This window comes from Paramisgurnus dabryanus, chromosome 19, assembly GCF_030506205.2.
Source record: "Paramisgurnus dabryanus chromosome 19, PD_genome_1.1, whole genome shotgun sequence".
Classification (NCBI taxonomy): Eukaryota; Metazoa; Chordata; class Actinopteri; order Cypriniformes; family Cobitidae; genus Paramisgurnus; species Paramisgurnus dabryanus.
Genome location: NC_133355.1, coordinates 24,236,813 through 24,261,903, shown reverse-complemented (window position 1 = coordinate 24,261,903; position 25,091 = coordinate 24,236,813). Strand labels below are relative to the sequence as shown.

The 25,091-nt window shown below is 40.2% G+C and overlaps 1 protein-coding gene across 1 annotated transcript in view; it reads right to left on the bottom strand.

The window, feature by feature from the left end:
* Window positions 1–25,091, bottom strand: part of jarid2b (jumonji and AT-rich interaction domain containing 2b) — a 121,420-nt gene that overhangs the window by 37,925 nt on the left and 58,404 nt on the right. The window contains exon 3 of the mRNA XM_065293595.2: window positions 18,668–18,791. Coding sequence (XP_065149667.1) covers window positions 18,668–18,791 — 124 coding nt within the window. The remainder of the gene's footprint in view (window positions 1–18,667; window positions 18,792–25,091) is intronic.

The following is a 25,091-nucleotide window of genomic DNA, read 5'->3' as shown; positions in this document are numbered from 1 at the left end:
AAATCATAATGCTAATCTTATTTTTACTCGATCATTATTGGCTTCTGTAGATGGACATCAGAAATGTTTTTTTTGCAAAGCAGGGAAAGGGAAGCAGAAAGGAAAGATGATGAGATTAAGGGAGGTAAGACAAACTACATCCTCACTCTGTCAGGTCTCAAACATTAGAGGAAAAATCTCAGGAAAACCTTTTGTCAAGTCTATAGGATTGCATTGTTGCTGAGAAAATCCACAGATGTATGTGTTATACTGTTCTGTATTTGCAGATATGAAATTAATATTTAGTTTACTAATATTTAACTCTAGGACACTAACTTACATAACAGTTAGCAGTAACTGTGATTGAGATTATTTAGTATAGCAGTCATAAAATGACTGGTTTCTTAAAATATTCTTGTAAAAATAAGTTATTAATCATTGCTATCATTGTATAATGTAGAAAATATTTCTCTGCTGTCATTATTACCAAACATTTTCTGCCATGTATGCCTCCAAACATGTTAATAATGTTAGGTATGATGAAGATTATACTTAAATATTATTAAATACATATAAATCTTTCACAGTAACTGTTGCACTGTAGAATAGTGGGTTAAGCAAAGGACATTGTATACTTGCACACAGCAGGCTTTCAAAAAAAGTCAGCAAAAAATGGGGGGCCTGTGCCCCAGTAAAGCTTTATGTCTATCGACAGAGAAATGAAGAAATCTTATGTTTCATCACAAAAATGTTGTCATGTTTTGTCAGGATTGTCTCATGCACGCGAAAGAAAAAAAAAATCATTGTTGCATTCAGTGGCACTCATAATTTCTCTTATTTTCACCGGAAAAAATTTGGCTAGTGGAAATGCTGATTGGCTGGTAACTTTAGAAAGTTACCAGCCACTTTGGCTGGTGGTCAAAAAAGTTAATTTAGAACCCTGCTAAGGATACATCAAATTGGAGACTGTCAAGGCCAATCCTTCCCACATATTCATTCGTCGTGCTTTCCCTTTCAAGACATGCAAGCCACTGATTCTGCATTTCAACTCTCTCCCCGGGAAGGGTGACGGTACGGAATACTAAAAACAGTACAAAACCGTATGTTTTAATAACTCCTCCACCCTCCACGAACTGCCAGGAGAGACACGTGCTGCACTTTCCATTTCAGCTGCATTTCATCATTTTACCCACATTGACTCCCTTCGGTCTTGCCTGATGTTTGCTGCCAAACATGTTTGCCTGCAAAGAACGATGGGGTGGATGAGTGAGAGGTTTGGGGGTAAAAGACAAACATCATTCACTTCTGTACAAATTAATCTTATATTCAATCAGAGGTCTATTCCTGAGACATCTTGACAACCTCCGGCAGCTTTGGCGAAGCTGCAATGGCATCTCTAATAAATGCTCGCAGTTCTGGAGGAAGAATTGTCTCTTTCCACATCTTTAATATCTGGAAATTAAAATGAGGAAAAACTTCAACATTATGCGGAAAATATTAGTATGGATATTTTTTTTCCAATGCTGGTCACACACGTGAAGACTTCAAGCTCAATTTTGTACCATGTACCTCTCAATTTGAGAGGGGCGTGGCATAGTTCGAGGCTAGTTACTGAACAACTGATTTTTTGTTTTACAGTGTAAAAATTATACAATTACTTGGTCGGTCTGGGTGGCATAACAATGTATATTGAAGTGCAGTGAATCTGGTGTTTTAGTAGTACACTAGGGGGAATTGTTTTGAAAACTTTAACCCATACACTCTAAAAACAAGCGGTGCTATATAGCACCAAAAGTGGTTCTTTGCTCGTAATCATAGAAGAACCGTTTTAGTGCCATATAGCACCGGTGAAGCACCTGTGCTTCTCAGTACCTAACAGCGTGTTTAGGTTTATTATGAAAACCAGAACGAGGTAAGATTATTTACTTATTTTTTGCGAAGTAGGAATCCTCCCCTGGACTGTCTAAATGAGGTTCAGCCCGCATCAGCCCGCATTGAGGACAGTGAAAACAGTGCTATACAGATAAGTAAATTGTGAGAAAAATAATGTGTTCTTTTAGACGTGAAACATGAACACATGTTATATTGCGCAATATATATAGCAGGACCATTAAAAAATAACTTAAAATTCAGACAAATTTACCGTGGCTTTAGAAGACAGACTTTTTCTACAACATACTTTTTATAATGCAATCATGGTGCTTGTGGATGCTTGAAAGCCTCAGTCGTCATTCACTACATTGCAACTACAGTACAGTACCGTACAGTAGAGTACATGGAAAAGTGTAACTAGAATAATTCTTCAAAATTCTCAATCTGTGTTCCACAGCGGAAAGAAAGTAAGTTAATGACTCAATTTTCCTAAACTGTTCCTAAAATGTTAAATTCTGAAGAGAACAAGAATAAGGCCACTAAATTTTTCATAGGAAAAAACCAACATGGACTCATGATTAAAAACAAGTTACGTTTCAAGTTGACATATAATCGCCCTCTAACCCTGCATCATCTTTTTAAACAGCGCCTGTAGCTCCACACCCAAACATTGACACTAATCAGTGGATATTACACAGGCAAAAAGTTCATTTTAAAGTAGACTGCCTGAGGATCGCTGACAGCTGAGTGGAGATTTCAGCCAACAAACACAAACGCAAAAAACTGGCCCTGCTAGAAATACAACAGAGTCCATATGAGCCAACAAGCCGTTCTGTTATTTATTGATTGCTAATGTGTTTGAGGCCGAGGTCCAACCTCATTTAGACTGTCCAGGGGAGGATTCCTACTTCGCCAAAAATAAGTAAATAATCTTACCTCGTTCTGGTTTTCATAATAAACCTAAACACGCTGTTAGGTACTGAGAATTGCTACTTTTAAATTTGTTAGTGCAGCTAACAAAATGCTTAATTTTGCTGCAGCTGTGGGAAAACAGGATCCAGTAAAACTATAAGGGACATTGCGGTTCATAGACTGCTTGAATCTCAAAGGCTACAGTACCTGTTTTTTTTATTACTGTGCATAATGGTCTACTTCTTGGCATGACCAGTGGCATAGATATAGAGGTGCATTCTGCGATAGCAAGCATGACATGGTACAATTAGAGAGCGAATTACTAAACTAACTAGATCAATTTTGCAACTTTAAAGACATTATAGGTAGCTGCAAATGTAGTCAGAAGGCAGTAAGATAGCTTACCAAGTTTCAAAACAAGGTTAATGTGTGGAAGTGCTCCACATTTTCTTATGCTGCATTTACACCAACCGCAGTAGAGGCGTGAAGCGCGAGTGATTTCAATGTTAAGTCAATGTGAAGACGCGTCGCAGATGAGGCGTATGGCGTTGCGCGGAAGACGCTATTCCACCTCATTCGCGTGTCTGGTACATGCGTTTGGTTCGCGCGTATGGTGCTTTTTGTGCATTTTGCGTTTGACGCGAATTGGCGGCTGATGCCAGAGTTGAAAAATTTGAACTTTGGCGGAATTTCCTACCGCGTTAACCAATCAGGAGCCTGCTTGCTGCTGTGGTGGCAGCCTGCAGTCACTCATTTTAACATGAATGAATGCTTGATATTGTCCGTAAGCAGTCACCCGGAGCTATGCGACACAAGTTCTTATTTCTATGGAGGACACAGGAATAAAAAGGACCTTGCTTGGAAGAGTGTCAGTGAGGACATTGGGCAACCTGGTAAGTTGTAATACACATTTCACTTTTGAGTCACATGACGTTTATCGACCCGCGCTGCTTATTTTCTCCCTATAGTAAGGTTACCAAATACAAACCGGTAACTCTCTCGATAAATGCACAATCAACATCAGTCATCTTGCAAACAGACAACCGCATAGCCCTTTCCCCCTCCGACAAGAAGCGGATTTTGCCTATGGCACGCGTCAAATGCTTGCTTTTTCTGCGCGTCTACCTCGCTCTACACGCGCAAATGCATTCAAACTGTTCAAGCGGCAAACTAGGCACCGTAGACGCAATTTTAACGTCTGAAACACGGTTGGTGTAAACGCAGCATTAGGACTTACCGCAGGAGTTGTGATTGTCCCAGTTACAGTCTTTTCAAATGACTGGTGCACTTAAAATGAAGTTGGGCTTTACAATATACCTCAGGTCTTCATGCTTCCTGTGCCGAACCAAGAAAGTGGGGTAAATTTCATACCTTCTGTATTTCTCCATGAAGGGTCGGTAAATTGCACCATGAGTGATGGAGAGTGCAAATGGAACCCAACCACATCCTTCCAGACAGGATGGGTAAACAGGAGCCATGAGATTGATCAATCCAGGCATTCCTGTACTGTTGGTCTTACCCTTCCTCGGTGGGTGAGAGACGATGCAATGCTATAGCCCCAGCCTGTACACTCCTTAATGGGATAGATATGGGTTCCCTTACAACGCCGGTCTTTTAACAAGAGGCTCATGCATAATTTACAGCTGATAAATACCACAATGGGGTCAGTCCAGGAACTGGGGCTCTGATCTTGTTACCATTTAGATGACGATAGCCAAAAAACGTGATGAAGAACAGTGAGTGAGGTCAGGTTTCAAAGGTACACCCTGGATTGATTTCTGTTTAACCTCTCAGAGAGCAGACCGTATAAACAGAGATGACTCTGATAGGTTTATGGCATATACATCCAACTCCAATGTATCTGTCTCCAATTCTCCCTCCCCTTTCAATGCAAGTTGCAATATAGAGAAGAGGTCAAAGATGGAATTAGGCTTTTTGGAGTTTGGCCAGCTGGCCAATATCTAGAGAGTGAAAAAGTGAAGGGCCAGTCAGTGGAAAGAAAACAGCGAGAGTCTAGCACCTGCTGGGAAGGCATGGAGGGAGGGATTATGGCAGGATGTCCTGATTTATCCTTCTCTAATCCTTCTGCCTTACCCTTTAAAGCACGCCCCGCTCTGATGTTACATGTGGGGCTTTTGGGACATTGATTGGCTTTCAGGACAGAGGCGAGAGTGGGGAGCTGGGGTGTCCACTGGCTCACAGCAGCTGGATCTATGGGGCTTAATGGAGGGTTAGGAGAGGAGAAGGCGGCCAGTGATTGAATGTGCTTTAGTAACCTTTGTGTTACCTTGCTTTACAAGCAACAGCTGTTGGAAGCTGAAGTGAACAAGACAAGATAGCAAAGTGTATGTTACTGGAACACATGAATGAATATGATGGAGGCATGTGGGCACATTGATTACCAAAAGCCATCCCAACCTTCACCAGCAGTTGGAACACAGATGAGCTGTGAGCGACCACCAGACATATTCTATGATCTCTGCTGGTTTTGTGTGATATCTTCAGTAAAACGATCCCTCTCCAAATCCACGAGAGCCCAGCGGGGAGATAAATCAACATGAGTGCCGCAAGCTCCGGGCCTCCAACGAGTGCTTTAATGCTCTCCAGCGTGTGCGATTGTTTTGAAAGAGGAATGACGTTCCCCTAAAAGAGCACCAAATCGTGCCGAACAGGAGGAGGAGTCAGAGGGCTTCCGCAAACAAAAGCACATTGTCGGCGCCAGAAGTAAATGTGACGACCCCTTTGGTGTCAGCACCTCCCCCCGGCGCCCGGAGCATCAAAGCATTCCAGAGCGGCTGGAGTCAATCCTAATCTCAGCAGCAGGCTCTGGCTCTCCACGGATCAGATGAGCAGAGCAGAGGAGAAGCTCACGGGGAGGGAGAGTGAGATGAATGATCGCAGGAGAGAGATAGATGGAGCCGTGAGGAGAGGGCAGGCACTGATAGACCCCAGGGGCAGAGATATTTGAGTTTCAGGAGGGAGGAGGCGTATGAAAACCCTTTGTGTTCGACACAGATTTAAGCGGAACCATTTATCGTCACATGCACGTTAACGGAGGCAATTTTTAGGGGTGGGTGCGCAATGAGGAGAGCAACCTTTATATAGCCAAACACTGTAAAACTGTAGTAAAAATATAAACGGTCAAACACAACAGCATCTGTTGTTTATATGTTGATAGTAATAATAACTATAATAGTTTAAATAAGGGCCATACTGTACCCCGTTGAAGCAGTTTTAAAGTCAACAATTTTCCAGACCAAAACTATTTTGTCTGAGTTGTTTTTTGTCTTCTCATAGTAATTTCATTGTCAGAATAAAATGCAAAAAATAAAACGCTATTTAAGAAAAATATACTGTATAATTGTGGAAAAATTCTCACTGTGTTGGTAAAACGCACTCGGGTGAATAGTTTTTGTAGCAAAGTGCACTGACAAGAATTTTTCTGTAGCTCACTTAGTAGCACAAAGGACATGGGTTCAATTTCAGGGAAGACATACTGATAAATTGTATACCTTGTAGGGCTGGGAAACAATTAATTGCGACTAATCGTTTGCAGACTAAAAGTTTTTGTTTACATCATATATATGTGTGTACTGTGTATAATAATTATGTATATATAAATAAACACAGATGCAAGTATAATTTTAAGGAAAAAAATATTTTTATATTAAGTCATATAATTATATAAAATATAAATGATATTTCAATATAAAAATGTCTTGCATATTTAATTAATTTCTTAAATATATACTTGCATCTGTGTGTATTTATATATACATAATTATTATACACAGTACACACATATATATGATGTAAACAAAAACTTTTATTCTGCAAACGATTAGTCGCGATTAATCGTTTCCCAGCCCTAATAGCTTGAATGCACTTTAAAGCCCAATACATACTTCTGCTTTGATTTTACGCCATGGCCTACCCACAGACGCGGACCCTACGCCGTATACTGACGCGCACCTTTCCAAAAATATAACACGTCAGTTCTGCAAGCACTGTGATTGGTCTGCTAGAATCCCTCACGTCAGGTCATATGTAACTGCACGTTGACGCGAACAACAACACAGAAGTATAAATGTAAACTGACACATAACATACAGCGTAGAGATTACGGCACAGATCCTACACAGAAGTATAAATCACACTTAAGTCGCTTTGGATAAAAGTTTCTCCTTGTATTATTTTTGGTGATATAAACTGTAACTTCCCATGCCTTAAACTTTACTTATCTTGCAGATCCTTTAATCTTTGAAATTCGTTTCCCGTGTCAACTGTACCATGCTGTAATGACCAGCCAACGAAACGAAAGCATAACACGATTTCATAATATTCAGCATACGCTAAACTGCTCTGCTGTGTTTGTCTAGTATGCCATCTATTTGATTTGTGTTTTCAGAGCTAAACAAGCACTGGAGATTGACTGTAATCTCTAATGTAGTTTACTCAGAGTCACTCGCTGAAGTCTGATCAGTACACATTCTATAATCAGTAAATCCATCTTCCATCACATGCAGCTGCTCGAGCTTTAAGCTTCAGTAAAACTGGAAGGACACGAACACAAACCAGCTATCAATTAAAACGTAAAGAAATATCAAACACGAAACAAAAGCATGACATTTATAAAACCAAGTATCTTATGGATGTCAACGTCAGTACCGAATCGAGGTAATCCAATCACTTTACTGTATTATCTAAGGAAAAGAATAAGGTGAGGTGGTCCATTCATATTAAAAAACAATTCTTACCATGTCCCCAGACAGACTACAGTAAAAAGAGACAACGATTTAAATGATTGATACAGATAACAGCCTGTTTTTTAGTAAAGTCTACCACTTTTTACTCTCATACACATGCAAAATCCATCTCTCCTCTTTCTCCGCTAAAGCTAAACAGCTCCAGATGGGCCACATGGTCCTGATCAAGTCTCCCAGCAGCCCCTGCCAGAGCGGAGCAGTTGGCACGGAGAGGACGGTGAGGAGCCAGACGCACATGTGCCGAGCAGCTATCAGCAGCCAAAACAACGCAGTGAAAAGTCCGATTCTGGGTCATTCATGAGTCGCATCTTATAAATGGCTCTGAAATGATAATCGCTACAAAACGCTGACGATGCAAAAGTGCCGAAAAACGAAAAATAAAACAGGAACAGTTGCGTACTTCAGATACGTACAGTATGCTACACTAAAAATGTTTTAATGCACATTTACAAATGACAGAATGTTTAGGTACTCCCCACGTTACATACAAGAGCGAACATAAAGATAACACCTCTCTTTTGGTTCGATTCCGAAGGCACATACGGATAAAATGCATAGCTTGACTGCACTGTACTTCGTTTGCATAAAAGTAAATGCTGAATGTAAATGTATTCAGTATTCACTGAACATCACTGCCAACTAACTAACTGTTGCATGATAATTAAATGTCCCACCTATATATGCAGATCTAATTTGTTATTTAGATATGCCAGAAACTTAAGGACAATATTACAAATGTTTTGCAATGCATTTAACTTATATGGATATTTAGTGGAAAGTATCATAGAGGGACTTGATTTCATTCATCAAGCCAGGGTTTGATTGGATACAGAAATGTTTTAAAATATGATATTATTGGTTAACATAATTTTAATTTCCGAGGCACAGCAAGTTATTACATTTAAACAGAGGATTATGAAAACAAACATGCTTTTTCTTAAGTAAAACATGCGCCGGTGAATAAGTTGCAGGCGCTTTTATTAAGAAAATAGGCTTGATTTTGATGCCATGTTATTTTCAACATTAACTAAATCAGATCCAGTTTGTAAACTGTTTCCCTGGGAGATTACAGAGAGCGGAGACACTGATTCAGTAAACAGTGTTGAGAGATGCTATCTGACTCCAGAACAAATGAATGGGATTTCGACATCTGTCCCTAAGGAGGGCTTTTAGAATAAACTTTTGGCCTTCAAATAAACTGCAGCTAATTTCTTATTGTTTCTCTGTCTGTTTGAGTTAAAGTCTCTGGTCAGGATATAAGGAAGATGGTTCGATATTATACTGACCTTTAACCCCTTGCCTGACCACTCTGCAATTGTATATCAGACCATTTGTCAGATGAACAGAGGGCAGTGGGGTCATTGAGCTCACAAATACAATCCTGAACACTTACTGTCGGTTCACACCAGACGCGAGTTCAACGATTTGCACAAGTAGATTACATACAAAGTCAATGCAAATGATGCGATATGGGTGGCACACGTTTGCCGCGAAAACACGCACTATTGGCCTCAAACGCGTCTTCACCCAAGCTGAAAATAATCAACCCAAACGAAAATTTAACATGACACGAAGTTAAATCCCGCGAGTAATCTAGAGCGAGTAACACGATGCCCCGCATTTGGTGTGTACGTAGCATTAGAGTTACATTTAAAAAAAAAAGTCATACATTTGTTTATTTATGTATACTTTATATTTTATATAAATATAAACACTTAATATATAAATATATTTTTTTTCTTAAAATTATGCATGCATGTGTGCATATCTATTTACATAATTATTATACACAATTCACACACATAATATATATGATGTAAACAAAAACTTTTATTCTGCTATAGATAATTCGCGATTATTCATTATGCATCCCTACTAAGGATACCCAAACGGTATCAATGGTAAACATTTAACAAAGAAGACATTGTCATAAAAAAGCATTTTACCCTCCAATTAACTCCTTATGAGTAAAAACAAGCTCCCCCCACCAAAAACTGTCATAAAGGAATGTTTCTTACCATCCAATCAACTCTTATGAATAAAATCAAGCCCCACCCTCCAAGAAATTGTCATAAAGAAAGTACATTTCACAATCGAATTTACTATACTGTATAAATAAAATCAAGCCCAACCTTCCAAAAAACTGTCATAAAAAGAGTGCTTTTCACCCCCATGAATCAATTTCTTATGAATAAAATCAAGCCCCACCTTTTAAGAAACTGTCATAAAAAGAGTGTTTTTCATGCTCCAATCAACTCCTTATGAATCAAATGAAGCCACACCCTCGTCATAAAACGAGTGCTTTTCAACATCCAATCAACTTCTTATATATAAAATAAGCCCAGTCCTTCAAGAAACTATGATAAAAGAGGGCTTTTCCACATCCAATCAATTCCTTAGGAATAAAGTCAAGCCCCACCCTCCAATTAAACAGTTAAAAAGTGCTTTTCAACAACCAATCAACTCCTTACAAAATCAAGCTCTGCCTTCCTAGAAACTGTCAAAACATTCTCACCATCCAATCAACTCCTTAAGAATAAAACGAAGCAACGCCCTCCAAGAAACTATCATAAAAGAGGGCTTTTCCACATCCAATCAACTCCTTATGAACAAAATAAACCCCACCCATCAAGGAACTATCATAAAAGAAGGCCTTTCACATCCAATCAACTCTACTCTTTAGGAATAAAATCAAGCCCTACCCTCCAAGAAACTGTCATACAAAGAATGCTTTTCCACATCCAATCAACTCCTTAGGAATAAAATCAAGCCCCGCCCTTCAAGAAACTGTCAAAAAAGTGCTTTTCAACAACCAATCAACTCCTTATAAAATCAAGCTCTGCCCTCCAAGAAACTGTCAAAAAAAGAGAGTGATTTTCACCATCCAATGAACTCCTTTTGAATTGCATCAAGCCCCGCCCTACACATTTTTCTTCTTGAATACTAGTTTCACTTGGAAATGTCATATCTAAAGCAAAATTTGCACAATGAATAAACATTAAACATACAAGTCATATATGAGCTAGCATCAAATTTTAAACAGTAAATAAATGAGAGCAGAACTTAACTGATAATGAATTCTGTCATTTATACCAGCAAAGAGCCACAACAAAACCAACAAAATTTTCATGTCTGCCGTAAACGTATTTACAGGCTTACGCTTGGCTCGCAGTAGCTTTAAATCTAAACACGAGTGTGTTTACATGACTTATGGTGCCCATGAAGTATTTATTACCTTCCCAGTCACTCTGTAAATGTATACTATAAAGTTCCTGCAGTATGACGGCTATCCACAAGCCAGACAATACCAGCGTGGCAGTCTACACACTTAATCCAATTTGGACCTGATTTTATTAAAGGCAACCAAGCGCTTTTGTTACATAATAGAAAGCATGAGCTGCAGAGGCCGTAGAGGAGACAGAGAGAGAGCAGTACCCCTATAAAAATCCCAGACTAAATCCCATGTCTCTATTTAAGATGTCTGTCACTCTTTATATAGGACTGCAACTTAACCCAGCCGGTGTGGTTTGACAATAGAGCAGCCAGTCTGAGCTCAGACAGGTGGTCCAGACTGGCACTGATCCAGACTCTGAGAACCCACGCCACCCTCCTCTCCGTCTTAACACATCCGTCTGCTGCTCGTGCGTGATGCCAAACTGATGCTCCCAAATACTGTCAATCTCTTTCAGGCATCACACTGCACTGCGAAAGCATTTCAAGGCAACAAATGTGGATAGAGAGGACAAGGAAGCTGACAGCCAGTCATGAGATTAACATTTCATGCACAAATCCGACCCGAAGTGATTTCTGCTGGATCATCTCTAGCCTTGCAGTGCCAGACTTTAACTGTGTGCATAAAATCAGATCCAATTTGCAGCCAATTCTGGCCAAGAACTGCCCACTTATATAAAGGTACATGCAAAAAGACATTGTATGACATGTAGGGGTAAGATAAATCTAATATCAAGGATAAATGTGATGTGTAGTTTTGTCAATTTTGTTTAAAAAAGTCTTGATCCAGGCACCACAATTCACTAGGTGCTCCTGCAGATCAATTGCTGGAGCAGTGCAAGAGGTTGTGGGTTCAATTCCCAAGGAACACAAATGTCCGCCAAACGTAAATGTGCCACATTAGAGCTTGACTGTAGGTAATGTTAACCACAGAGTACAGGGACATCTTACATTTGTCATCAAACACAGTTGGTGTTGGAATTCCTTGTGAATGCTGGGATTGCAGTGCTAAGTCATTTTTATACCCACGGGCACACTTAAGGGCGCACTCACACTATCCAAACCAAACCGTGACCCAGCAGCTCAGATATTAACGTAACCCTGCTGCGAGCATCAGAAGGTTTTTACAAAGGCAGATGAAGGTGATTGGCCACGCAATTCTCCTTTTGAATCGCGCTCCGGCGTGATTTGCGATCACATTGTGCGTTCCGCACCTGAGCCCAAGTAAACTGCGCTCGATCCCACCTCTACAAGTCGGCCAGGGCACGATTAACCAAACCACCCCTGGGGGCGGTACAGAGCCACCACTCAAGTCAAACGAACCAGGCTTTGGGGGTCAAACGCACCCATGTGCGGTTGGGATACTGTGAGTGTGCCTTAAGTGTAATTTATAGTCGTGAGTAGGTTCTACGCCGTAGGTTATGCATAGGCTGTGCGTAGCCTGATGCGCACCCTGCCATAATTTCCGTTCTAATCGGACTGTAAACGCTGTGATTGGTCCACTAGATGGGCCAAGTTGGAGAGTGATTTAACTCAAACTACAACAAAAGTCACTGATTATTTACCTCCATCACTACTGGTCTTCTCAAATCATACACAAGAAGCTGTTGCTTCTTTGTTTGTGGGTTTACTGGCCAAGCTGCTGCTTTTTTGGCTGTTGCATTGTTGTTATACGTGTGGATACTACCTACTAGAGGTCTGCATGTGTAATTGCACGTTGACGCGAACAATGACGCAAAAGTACGAAAACCTACGCATAGCCTACGGAACTGCAAAAAAATGTATTATCATCAAATAGCACAACGCTATTTTATCGTTTTATCTAGTGTTATGGAAGTACCCTGCAGAATGTACAGTGCATCACCTAATAATTTGTATTGGCAATCTTTGTTGTTGCGTGATTCGTAAATATAAGATCTGGACTTAAACACATTCCACCGCACATGTGCGAATGGTATTTTTGGATCAGATTGCGAAAATACTACGATTCACAAGTTTACATGCGTAATTTCTCCAGATGGTTGGATCACAGATCAGTTTACACCGGCCGTTTAATTTCACCCCTTTCGAAATTTCCATCCAATCAACATCAGTCGGGTCGATTAAGGCAGTGGTTCTTAAACTCTGGGTGGACATGCTTGTTTATTGCACACGGTAAGTGCGGTTTGTGCAGCATTGAGCGGCACTGACTGCGGACCAGCCAAAACACACTTTTAGCTGCTACATTAAGCTTGATTTAATGCAGTGATGAAAGGAAAATTACATCTTATGGAATGTACATATAGGTCAGGAGGCATCGCTTTTTCAAAAAATAAGTAATTATACTAATACATTAAAGGATAGCCCAGAAAAAAGGGCTTAGAGCAACATGCATAACTCACAGGCCAAAACAGAGCTAATGGAGCATGGCTGCCATTCAATGTTGGCAAAGAGTTTAAGAGCGGTCAAAAAAGCATTAGTGCATATACAGAAGAAGCATTAAGGGAATAAAAGATGTATATAACCAAATGTATACACAAACCGAGGTGAATTTACTTCTTATCGGGTGTTATCAGTAACAAATATAACGTGCCCTAACATACAGCAGCCGAGATTATGACCCACTGTTCCCACTCATCCAGGCACAACCAATCGGTAGCCACAATTGTCTGGTGAGCAAATACCTCAACCCGAGGTTCTCAAACACGGGACATTCCTGCCTTCTGAATCAACCGGAGTTTGGAGCCAGGCGGCCTACCTGAGATTCCTCTTCTCACGCTACACCTCTCCGTAGGTTTCTGAAAACATGAGTCACGGCTACAATCATGTCTAATCAGCCCGCTCTCTGCTGACATTGATCTGCCATAGCATCACACTGGATTGTGTGGTATGTAGTGCAGCCAGGATATTTAGAGGAAAATCAATATGCTATTATGGAGCCGCATGCACGGTATCGGTGATGGCCTGTGTCCGGATGAATAGGATGCATTTAAAGTGGAAGAGAGAGAGAGGAAGAAAGAGAGAGAGACCTATTAAATCTAAGTTCGATTGACTAACCCAATTGCGAAATGAATTGCTGTGGGTCAGTGACAGGCTTAAGTGCGGAGTATAGTCTGTTTTTACGTGTACGCAAATGTCGAATGCACAGCCTTGCAAAATGTATTTAAGTTTATTTGACTCATACATGTACACAGACATTTGACGCACGCACATTGCGACAAAATGCAATGCATCTCCCGGGCTACATACTACATTTTTCTGTAGGCACATGCGCGGATTGCACGTACAGTGTATGTATATATTTGGAGGTGATTACATTTTCTGATGAGGAAAATTGCATCACGCGAACTGTACGTGGACCCTAAAAATGGAGTACACTTAAGCCTTTATGCTAAATTAAATAGAAATAAAACACACCACATAGCAGTTCTTCCAGTTCCAACACGACTTACAGGTCACAGCCAGATACAGAAGACCCAACGTCTAAAGGCGGAATTGGCTTAACACAAGAGATCTGGCAGCGACCGTGCCGTTACTACAGACAAACATGAAGAAAGCCCTTTTCAATTCCTGCCGCATTTGGTGCCTCCTTGTGCTGTCTGGGTGTATTTAGAAAGTCTGGCCGCTGCGATTTTAAAGGAGGGGTGGGATGTTACCGGACTGACATTTGGCAGAACTCTGAATCTCGGAGCGAGCCCTCTCTGTATCCCGATCCTGGGAATGCAAACAGCAGTCTACTCCCAAATGGATTTCCACATCCCTCCCCCTGCAACCTGGCCAGCCCCTGCACCTGTGCCCCTGTCTTGTTCGCTATCCCTCCCTTTCTTGTTGGTTTATTGGAGGCCAGGTGTGAGAGACGTTGGCACCGCCTCAATCGGGCTCCTTATTACCATCTTATGTGGGTAGCAGATGTCCAAAAAGTTGTTCGGCGCACACACAAATACACTTTCAATGCATGCAAAGGTCCAAAAAGATTACCGTTAGCCATGGAGTAGTCTGCTAAAGGAACAGATCATCCAAAAAATAAAAATACATCATGATTTGGTAAAAAAAAACTGCTGGTGTGGTTAGGGAACACAGGGGGGAACACTAGTCCATACCTTGAAATTTTTCCCATGACTGATGTCTAACTGATGATGCATTGGCTTTCTTTTGTTGTCCAGCTGAGAGTCAGTAGTATTTTGGTGCCTCATATTATAGCCATTGTTCAAAAATGCTGACAGAATTTTTACTATCGATTTCAGTAGTCATTTCAGACCACACTTCTCAAGGTAAATAAAAGGCAAAGCAAAACTCTCTGCATCCCAGCATGCTTTGCTGACGCCATTGCATCTGCTGCTCTCTAACCCTTTGTGCTTATTTAAATCTTTCCCCACTCAGTTTTTTCCTCTTTTAGCATCTTTTTGTCTCGCTCCATGTCCCAGTGTAAAGCTGTTTTAACAGGCTGGACCTCTGATTAACAATTATAACAGGGTATTAAATGACAGGTAGACCCGGGGCAGGTGCTACACGCCGATCACCGCCCGTGCACATGCAACAACACAGAAGGTCCTGGTGAATCTGTCTGAATGGTTTTTTTCATGAGGGGGTTAAAACGGACATCTGCTGGGGTCTGGCCACTGCGGTGCTGCTGTGTTTGTGGTAGGCACCGGGCAGTGTCGTCTTTGATGCGGCGTCTGTGCTCGGAGATGTTTTGTTCCCCTGAAGCCGGTGGTGGGATTAATTCAGATGAAGAAAAGCCTCTTCAGCGGGCCCACGCAAGTGCGCCTGTGAGGGGGTTTATGGAAAGCCATGAAAGTTGTGTCATTAAACACAGTGAGCCTGATGAATAGGTGTTCACTAATGCCGCCCCATCTTCGTGAATACTGTGGGATTGAGTGTGACCATACATGCAGATCAAAGTCAAATCCCTGCATAAGAGGGACTTAAAAATAAGTAACACACATCTAAGAGATTGATTCAGACGGTGGTTCTTGTATGGATTAGGACTTCAAAAACACATTAGGATTGGTCCAAAACCTGATGAGCTGACTATGAGGTTGTCCACTGCCTAGAAAGGCATCTTGGGGGCTTTTTACACCTGGTCACTTCATGAGTTTTCTCGTATAAAAAGCAGGCGTAAAAAATGCCCTCTGTAATGTTTTCGAGACTGATTTAAATCAGATCGCTCAAACCACTTCAGAAGGTGGTCTGGGACGCATTTCAGACGAAACTGGACAAGTGTAAATACATCTGGTTGATGACACCACGTCAGCGCATAACTCCTCCCAAACATAAACACGTCACCCAGAAGTTAGCCGACAAAGAGGCAAACAAACAAAGATGACAGGCTTATTGCTTTATGAAGCGACTACAGCAGGAAGAAGCTTTCTAGAACCAATAAAAAAGTCCAATGACAAACTCGAATGATATTAAACAAAGAAATTAAACAGTTTTGGGAACGCTTTTCCTTGTCATGGACCTGTACGTTAAATCACCGCGCGTCACTCTCCTGCAGCTCTGTACTGCATGCTCAGATGCACATCCCCTGCCCAACATACAGTCCAACATATAGTAAGTGCTGCCTTTTGTTGTATAAGTGTCGTCTTCATTTTTTTAAGGCGGAGTAATGAATAGTGTATTTGCATTTTGCACAAGAGTATAAGATCGGATTCCTATCAGTTTTGCCAAGGCGTATTTATGTGGCCAATCGAACAGTTATAACAAATCAAATAGCTATCCGATCAGAGAAACACATGAAGTGACCAGGTGTAAAAAGCCCCTTAGAAGACAGCATAATTCTGGAGGCATACACTGCAGACCTGCCTTCATATTTGGAGGATGTCAGCACTTTAAGTTTAGAAACAGAAATAATGTGTTTGGGAAACGGCTAACACGGCTCACTACCCAGCAAAAATGATGGATATGGACGATACCGCAATGCATTATGGGATGCTGAGGGTTTTATGCAAGCTTGCAGCTTACTGCTCTATATATTTTGTTATTATGGATATTAAGCAGACAGAATATATACTGCAGTGAGGCGGCAGTGCGTAGGCTGTAATGTATACACGCCCCTTATCAGGTCTGTTCTCACTGCCATTCATCTTAATCATTGAATGAATAATCAGCCACATTTATATTGAGTACACACCCCAAGTCCCAGTGAAAGTTTAGGGTAGAGAAACAATCTGGGGAGGTTCAGCATTATAGTTTTACCTACACAGTAGAAAGATTTTCAAAAGCAACATTTTAAATGACCATCGCTTTGGTTGTTTTAAAAACTAATTCCACTATTTAAAATTTTGTGCATACTTTTTTTAATTAAGTACCTAAATTTTACCTGCTTTACAACGATTGCATTCCTTCTTGGAATATATATTTTGTGTTTCAGGAAATATTTTGTAATGCTTTTATAGCGTTAACATTCTTTTTAAAGCTTGAAAGCTGCAGTCTCCATTCGTTATAACTGCATGATAGAGAGTGACCAATATATTCTTCAAAGAGTCTCATTTTTCACAGAAGAAAGCCACACCGGGCTGAAACAAGATGAAGGCGAGTAAACAAATTTTGATTTTCAGGTGAACTTTAATCAATCCAAGCCCTCAACAAAAAAGAAAAAAAATCAGATAAAACGAATTCACTCGCTTCGCTGCATCCAAACCCAACAAGGTCAACTAAATTGTAAATGCCGTTCTATGGTGAACCCTAAAAACGCATCACATCTCAGTGGCTATGTTTACATGAACAAAATTTTGTCAATCCGAAGGTTTGAAGGTTAAAATGTTTGTTTCCATGGACATTCTATATAATCCACACCAAACAAGCGCAAAGCCAGGGTTGCCAGATTCACCTATCAAAACCATCCCAACTGCACAAATCAAAACTAGCCCAAAAGCATACCAATGACATGTGGAACTCTTGGAAACAGTTAAACAGTATCCCAAATCTGAAAAAAAGCAGAGGACTTGGCAACGCAACGCTGCACACAGCATCTCTCGTCGAGTTCACACTTAATCTCTAGATAACTGTAAAAGTCAAATCTGAGTTGGAGAAAGTTGTTTTCAGAAGTTTTCAGACATAGGCAACGAAAACACAATTTCGAAAAGCATGATGCTATTTTATTGCTTAATGTTGACTAATGTTATGAACGTACACATGAATGGTGCAAAATGTACAGTGCGTGACCCCATTACCTTATAATGTGTGTGTTGCCATCGCCTTGCTATTGCATGTTCTGTGCATGTTTCTGTACATGTATACTTTATTTCCTGATGATCGGATCACAGATCTACACGACCCCTTTCAATACGATCAAAATTTGCATCCGATAGACCTCATTTGTGTTGATTAAGGTGTTTACATGAAGGCTTTTTAATACGATTAAGCCATCAATCCGATTACAAATGGATTTTTTGGCTGCATTCATTTATGAGTTTGCTACTGAAAAAGTCTACTTCTTATTTTTTCACAACACTTCCCAAACTCAAAGGCACCACTTGAAAACAAATGTGCTTTTGCTCTGAGCAACCACCTCTCTTTTCTTCAGAGCATTCACAATTAGACTGCAAAACCTTGCAAAATTAAATGTTGAAGAGTTAATTATGTACTGTACACCATGGATATATTAACTTTCATGATTAAAATTATTAATTAGAAAATGTTTCACCAAGTGACTCATTAAACAACAACCACGACCGCATTTATCTACGAGAATTAACAAGGCTCATACAAAAGTGTCATTTTCTGCTAAACAAAGCCAGAAACGGAGGAAGTTAAAAAACAAACAGCTGACATCTCCAAAACCGACACTCCCGATTGACTGCCTCCAAATAATGCCATCCTTTCTCATACTTTCACATCCTTTTTCCAGCTAGTATAAAAGTGTTACCTCAGCTCAAGTTATCCAGCCAGGAGGGAGAGAGAGAAAAAGAAAGGGGGTCACATACCTCTTTTTGACCGGGTAGTCCTCAGAGTACTCGCTGCCTCCATTTGTGGCTCCAGAATGTGAACCGGCCTCCTTACGTCCTCCTTTAGACCCACATCCATTCAGCTGGCCGTTTGACAAGGAAGCTGTACAGACAAAGAGAGAAGCAACAGAACTGAAAATGAGTAAAAGTATCCAGATGTGATGCGCTTCAATTCAATTGAGTGTGAAATATCATCACTCCCAAGTGGTTTTATTGTAATAATGCACAAAACCATGTTGAACTGTAATGGATCACTCAAGCTATCTCATGGCAATTCGTACATATTTTACGAGGTGGCTATTTCGTATTAAAAGGCGGGGTGCATGATCTTTGAAAGCCAACGTTGGTGTTTGAAATCACCTAAACAAACACGCCCCTTCCCCATTATCTTCTTTTGATAGACCCGCCCCACACGTATGCAACCCAGGCAATGATGTCAGTTAGAAGACACGCCCCTTACTGCTGATTGGCTACAAGTGTGTTTTGGAACTCCAAAATGTTTTTCAAAAACCATGCACTGCAGCTTTAATTCATATTAATTTGTACCACCAATTTTATACTTTTTTAGGATTTGCTATTGCCCTGTGACGTTGGGGTTTGGGGTGGGGTTTCGTTATCGTTTATATTTATGATAATTGTACGTTTGTTTTTGTATGACTCTCTGAGCCACCTTGTAAAATACGTACAAATTCTCGTAAGATTAGTCTGGATCACTTGCAAAAAAGGAAAATTGTGAAGAGAGGGTTTTATTTTAAATTATAATAAGCTTAACCATGGGAAGATAGATGGCTTAAAGTTGACCTATTTAATTGCAAAAAAACAACAACGTTATTTTGTGTATTTAGTATAATACAATGTGTTTCGCTACAATTTTTAATTAATATAATTGTTGTTCTCCAACTTCAAGCCACAAATAAAGGCCATAGTGGTACATAGCCACCCAGTGAAATTTCTGCAGAGTTAAGGAAACTTTTTCTTTTACCACTGCCTTTATACCCAACAAAATATCTAAAAAAAAAAACATTCAATTTAGGTCAACTCTCACCGCATCACTGACACTTCATAATAAACAACATAGTCCATCTTATTCTTATGTATTTTATTACTTTTCTAGCCCTAACTTTAAAACGATGTTATCTGCAACGTTTGTATTAACTTTTGGCAGGCTACATAAACAACAAGGGAGAAAATGGGTGGTGGATGTGGTCAATATCAATAGCAGCTTCGGTTAAATTAGTAGCAGTTCCAAAGACAAGAAACAAAGAAGAAAAGGAAAACAAGCCTGAACAGTTAGCGCTGAGATGGAGATGGCTAAACCGCAGTGTGTCATACTGAGTCTTTACACGCAGTCTGCGGTAGGTTCGCCCTACCCTTCATCCTCTGTGCATGCATTTAAAGAGATAGGTCACACCAAAAAATTAACATTACCTATATGCTGTTTACAACCTGTTATGTGTAGCACAACAGTACAGTTAAAATGAATCTCCACATATGGAGAATAACTGCAATAACACTTCACAACAAGCTCAAAAAAGGAATTTCTCTGTATTCACAAATCCTTGGAAATTTTGGGATAATGCATTAATATATTACACTGGTTTTGGGATATCAAATTCATATTTTCTTTATCGTGGCTTCAAGATGTAAAATGCCTTCAGAAGACTTGGATGGTTAGATCTAAAAAAAAAAAAAACGATTAATCTATTCAAAAAACTATTTTTGTCCTTTTACGACTGTTTACTATTAACTGTTATATTATGATCATATGCTAAAATTTTGAAGTTTGATATCAATGTGACATGAGGATTTTTGTGTGAACTATTCTTTTAATACATCTGAAGCAACAGTCCTGGCTCTTTGCAGCCCTGGCCCTTACCGCTAGTTTACCAAAATCCAGTTAAATCCGTTTACACGGCTCAGCTGATCTTATTTTCGTGTTTTGCAACAATCGTGAGATGAACATCCAGAATCGTCAAACATTTCCAGAGCTGTGGCTCGAGTCTCCAAACAGCTGGAGAGCAAAAAAGCTACAGCGTAGTCGCACTCCAACACATACACGAAAAGCTACAAAACGTGTTTTCTTGTGCCTAGGCTGTGCACAATGGCTGGACTCCAAAGTGTGAGAGCGGAGTCTTTAGTGGTCGGATCTGGGACCAAATGCTGCATTTGACAACAACTCCAAATAGAAACGGTACCCGAAGTCGCTATTTCATAAACGACTCTCAGAGTGCAAGAGCCTTAATCGCAACACGTGGAGCCAAACCTCGAGAGAGCCGGCCGAGCTGAGCTGACGTGGGCGGAGACGGATCAGATGTAAACAGCTTACCGCTGGCTGCTTGCTTTCCTTGCCGTGTTTTACATATGTTGGTCTCACTCGACTGGCTGCTTGAAAGACAGTTTGAGTCTATCAGAGCCAAACATCCCTATCTCTCCCTCTCATAACAGTCTGTCCTTCAGGGCCTCTAATCATATTTATACGTGTTTAACTAAGCCAATCGCCTCGCTGCGTTCCCCTCCTGGTTTCCACAGAGAAGGATGGTGTCTGCGTGTGAGCGTGCCATACGGGCTGTGATGTGCGACCCATTAGTTAATGTTGAGTAATGACTGGGTCGGAACGAACGGAGAACTGCGGTGAGGGAGCGTCATGGCTCAGACCTGATGCTTGGAGCGTAACTACAGCACAAAACGCACATCTAGACTAATCACTCTGACATTTTTAATAGAGTGCTGTGCATTCGGCTACACCAGTTTATCATCTCATGATCGGAGTATCCAAGTGAAGCCTTATGCGGTGATGCCAACCCCGTCCCCAAACAGCTCTTATGAAGTGTTGCAGCAAAGCATTGTAGGAGGTGTGAATATTTAAGCTACATATTCACATGAATAAAATAATATGACGAATACAATTATATAAAAAAGAGTGGATACAATGGTGCAAGTGTGTATAATGTGGGCTGTGTGGCAGGCGCAACTGTGATGGGCAAACCGGCTGTTTTAGTTCTCATGAGGTTTCTTTAAAACGGATGCCAATGCCACATTGTTTGGAGCACGAAAGCTAAAACAAGTCTCTCGACGGTCTCCCTTCTGTCTGCTCTGCCAGCTGAGCTGGAAAATGATGGGTTTTAGGAGCAGAACAGCCGGGCAGCATCTGTCTAGGTCTGTCATCGCATGTGGTTGGTTCCTTCAGACGCGTGGAGATTCTCCATCACTGACCAACACAAGATCCTAGTGATGGTGGCATATGTGTGTCTTGGATTTGAGCATTGACCATAAGCGAGCTGCACTTGAGCTGAGATGATCTACTTTTCCCAGCTTCCCACGCTGGAAAATACTTACGGTTAAACAGTTGAGATGATGACAAGAGGAAAAGGTCCAAAACGACACGATTATTCCTTTTAGATGCTGCACCAGTGGAATGGAAAAGAGTATCGGCAAAAAGAAGAACGACACGGTGGAACACGCTTAGAAAAAGCTGCAAAGTGTTGCAATATGACAAGTTGTTCAAGATGAAAATGCACAAACTATAAATTAACAAATTGTACAGCATAGATAAGAGTTCACAAATTAGGATGCAGCCAACCTGTGGGTATGCGCAGTACCTGAAACGACTTTAAATAAAGTTGCACAATTTGAGCATAAGAAAAACAAATGTAATTGTTGGTCAGAAATATGTTGTTCAATTGTGATTTTGGCATGTAATTTTAGAGATATCCGTCTTTCCCTATTCAAGTAGATAGGACTTTAGTCCAGAATGACTGAAATAACTGCCCGGAGGCGTTGCAAAGACTTCCCTTCTTTCGGATTAACCTCCATTAAACAGTCAGTGAATACAAAGGGATTACAACTACTTTCAGGATGCACTGTTGCGGTACAACAAGAAAACAAGATTAAGGACTATTGAATAGGAGTGCATTATCTGTCTGGCGAGATTATTTAAAGAGTGCATATCTAACCTCCTGCTGTAGTCTCAACAGTATCCCCTCAGCATGATGCTTTCTCAGCATGTTTACATTGGGAGCGTGAGGTTGCTGTGTTTAGCTTCACTGTAGCTGAGAAGCTCCAACTGTAAACAGCTGACAACCACAACAACGGCTATATTAAGTATACTATATTGGTATAGCAGACATCATATCGAACTGGACACTTTTGTAAATGAGGTATAAAGTCAGGTTGTACAATATGACCTACGTAGTGTGAAACGCAATATAAATTAGTTTGATTATAAAACAAGGGTTTTGATTCCTAAATGGACTGGGTGGTTAAAGGGGAGGAGTTAAAATAGAAAGGCTTGATGACATCAGCTAAACCGAAGTAGCACTTTTTATGTAAAAGGCTTCAATAATGATTTTATATTGACTGAATTAGCAAATTAATTAGTACTTCTTTCACATGAAAGTTTTTTCATGTTAACTCAAATATGGCATCAACTAGGGGTGGGTGATAAACCGGTAGAAATTTTGGACTGTCGTATCTATCAAGGTTACGTTTCCACGTCACGTTGCTGTGCGTTGTCATGAAAACGTACAAGCCGCGCGTCTGCTGCTCATTGAGTGCGTAAGCAGTTTTGTCACTTTATTGGTGACAAAACACGGTCATTTAGGTCTTAAGAGAAAGTAAACAGCTGTAAAAGTAAAAGTAAAAACAGGACTTTGCTCTTAACTCTTTCCCTGCCAGCATTTTTTATGATTTTAACAAAAGTTTAATGCCTCCCAGAAAATGTTATTCTTTAAATATATAAATATAAAATATATTACAAGAAACAACAGAAACTCTGCTTTCAAACAAACAAACAAACTTTTCATCCTACCTTCATTTGTTTTCTTTTTATCACCTCTCAAATATGGTTAGGTTTCTTTAACTCTTTCACCGCCAGCGTTTTTAAAAAAAGTTACCAGCCAGCGCCAGCGTTTTTCATGATTTTCACCAAAGTTTAATGCCTTCCAGAAAATGTTCTTCTTTAAATATATAAACATACAATATACCAAATGAAAGAACAGACCCTCTGCTTTCAAAAAAAACCGTTTCATCCTACCTTCAGTGGTTCTTTTGCAATCAGCTTTTGAATATGGGTAGGTTTCTGCAAAAACACCACATTTTGAGCAAAAAGCAGAGATAATTCCATTTTTGTGACGGACTTTTCATAGAGATCCCATTCAGGGCGATCTTTAAAACAGACACGGACATGCAGCCGCTTGCCATAGGGCAATACTTCCGGGTTTAAAAAGTTGCGGAAGGATAATAGCGGAATTGCGGAAAGACGGAAAATCTCGTCATTGGCGGGGAAGCGTTTTCTCTTAATTGACGAGATATCTCGTCAATGGCGGGGAAAGAGTTAAAAACACCAAATTTTGAGCAAAAAGCTGAGATAATTGCATTTTTGTAAAGGACTTTTTATACAGATCAGATTCAGAGCGATCCTCAAAACATACACTGTCATACAGCTGTTTGCCCTAGGGTGATACTTCCAGGTTTTATAAGTTGCGGAAGTGGTGGACCTGGTGGATAATAGCGGTGTTGCGGATTGACGAGATATCTTGTCAATGGCGGGAAAGAGTTAAAGGGAAGTTACCTAATATTACTCCTGTCTGTCACTCATGTTAACTGCTTCCCCGCCACTGACGAGTTAACTCGTCAATTACGAGAAAACGCATCCCTGCGTTGACATGTTTTCCGGCAATTCATGTTTTCGTTATTATACACCAGGTACCGCTCTTACCCAACTTATAAAACCCAGAAGCAACCACTTAGGGCAAACAGTAAGAACTCTGTGTATGTTTTGATAATCGCTCTGAATCTGATTTCTATCAAAAGTCCATCAAAAAAATGCAATTATCTCAGCTTTTTGCTTAAAATTTGGTATTTTTAAAGAAACCTACCGATATTTGAGAGGTGATAAAAGAGAACAAATGAAGGTAGGATAAAACTTTTTAGTTTGAAAGCAGAGGGTCTGTTCTTTCATTTGATATATTATATGTTTATATATTTAAAGAAAATTTTCTGGACGGCATAAAACGTATGTGAAAATCATAAAAATGCTGCCGCTGGATGGCACTTTAAAAAAAAATAAAAAGCTGAAAGAGAAAATCTTGCTCTCTACTAAATAATTTTTCTAATTTTAATAAGATTCATGCATGCATACACACGCACATGCACACAAATTATGAAACTTATATGGCATCAAAGATTTTAACAACATAAAAAACGTATTAAAAGAAAAAGACAACTCTATTGTGATACAGATCCTTATCATGATATATAAAATAACTTGTATCATGATATACAATTTTGATCATATCATCCACCCCTAGCATGAACCATGACAAACGTCTATAAGAACGCTGACAGAAGCTAGCTGAAAGGGAATATGGTATCGCGTTGGTTTTATTTTCTTTCTTTTTACCCA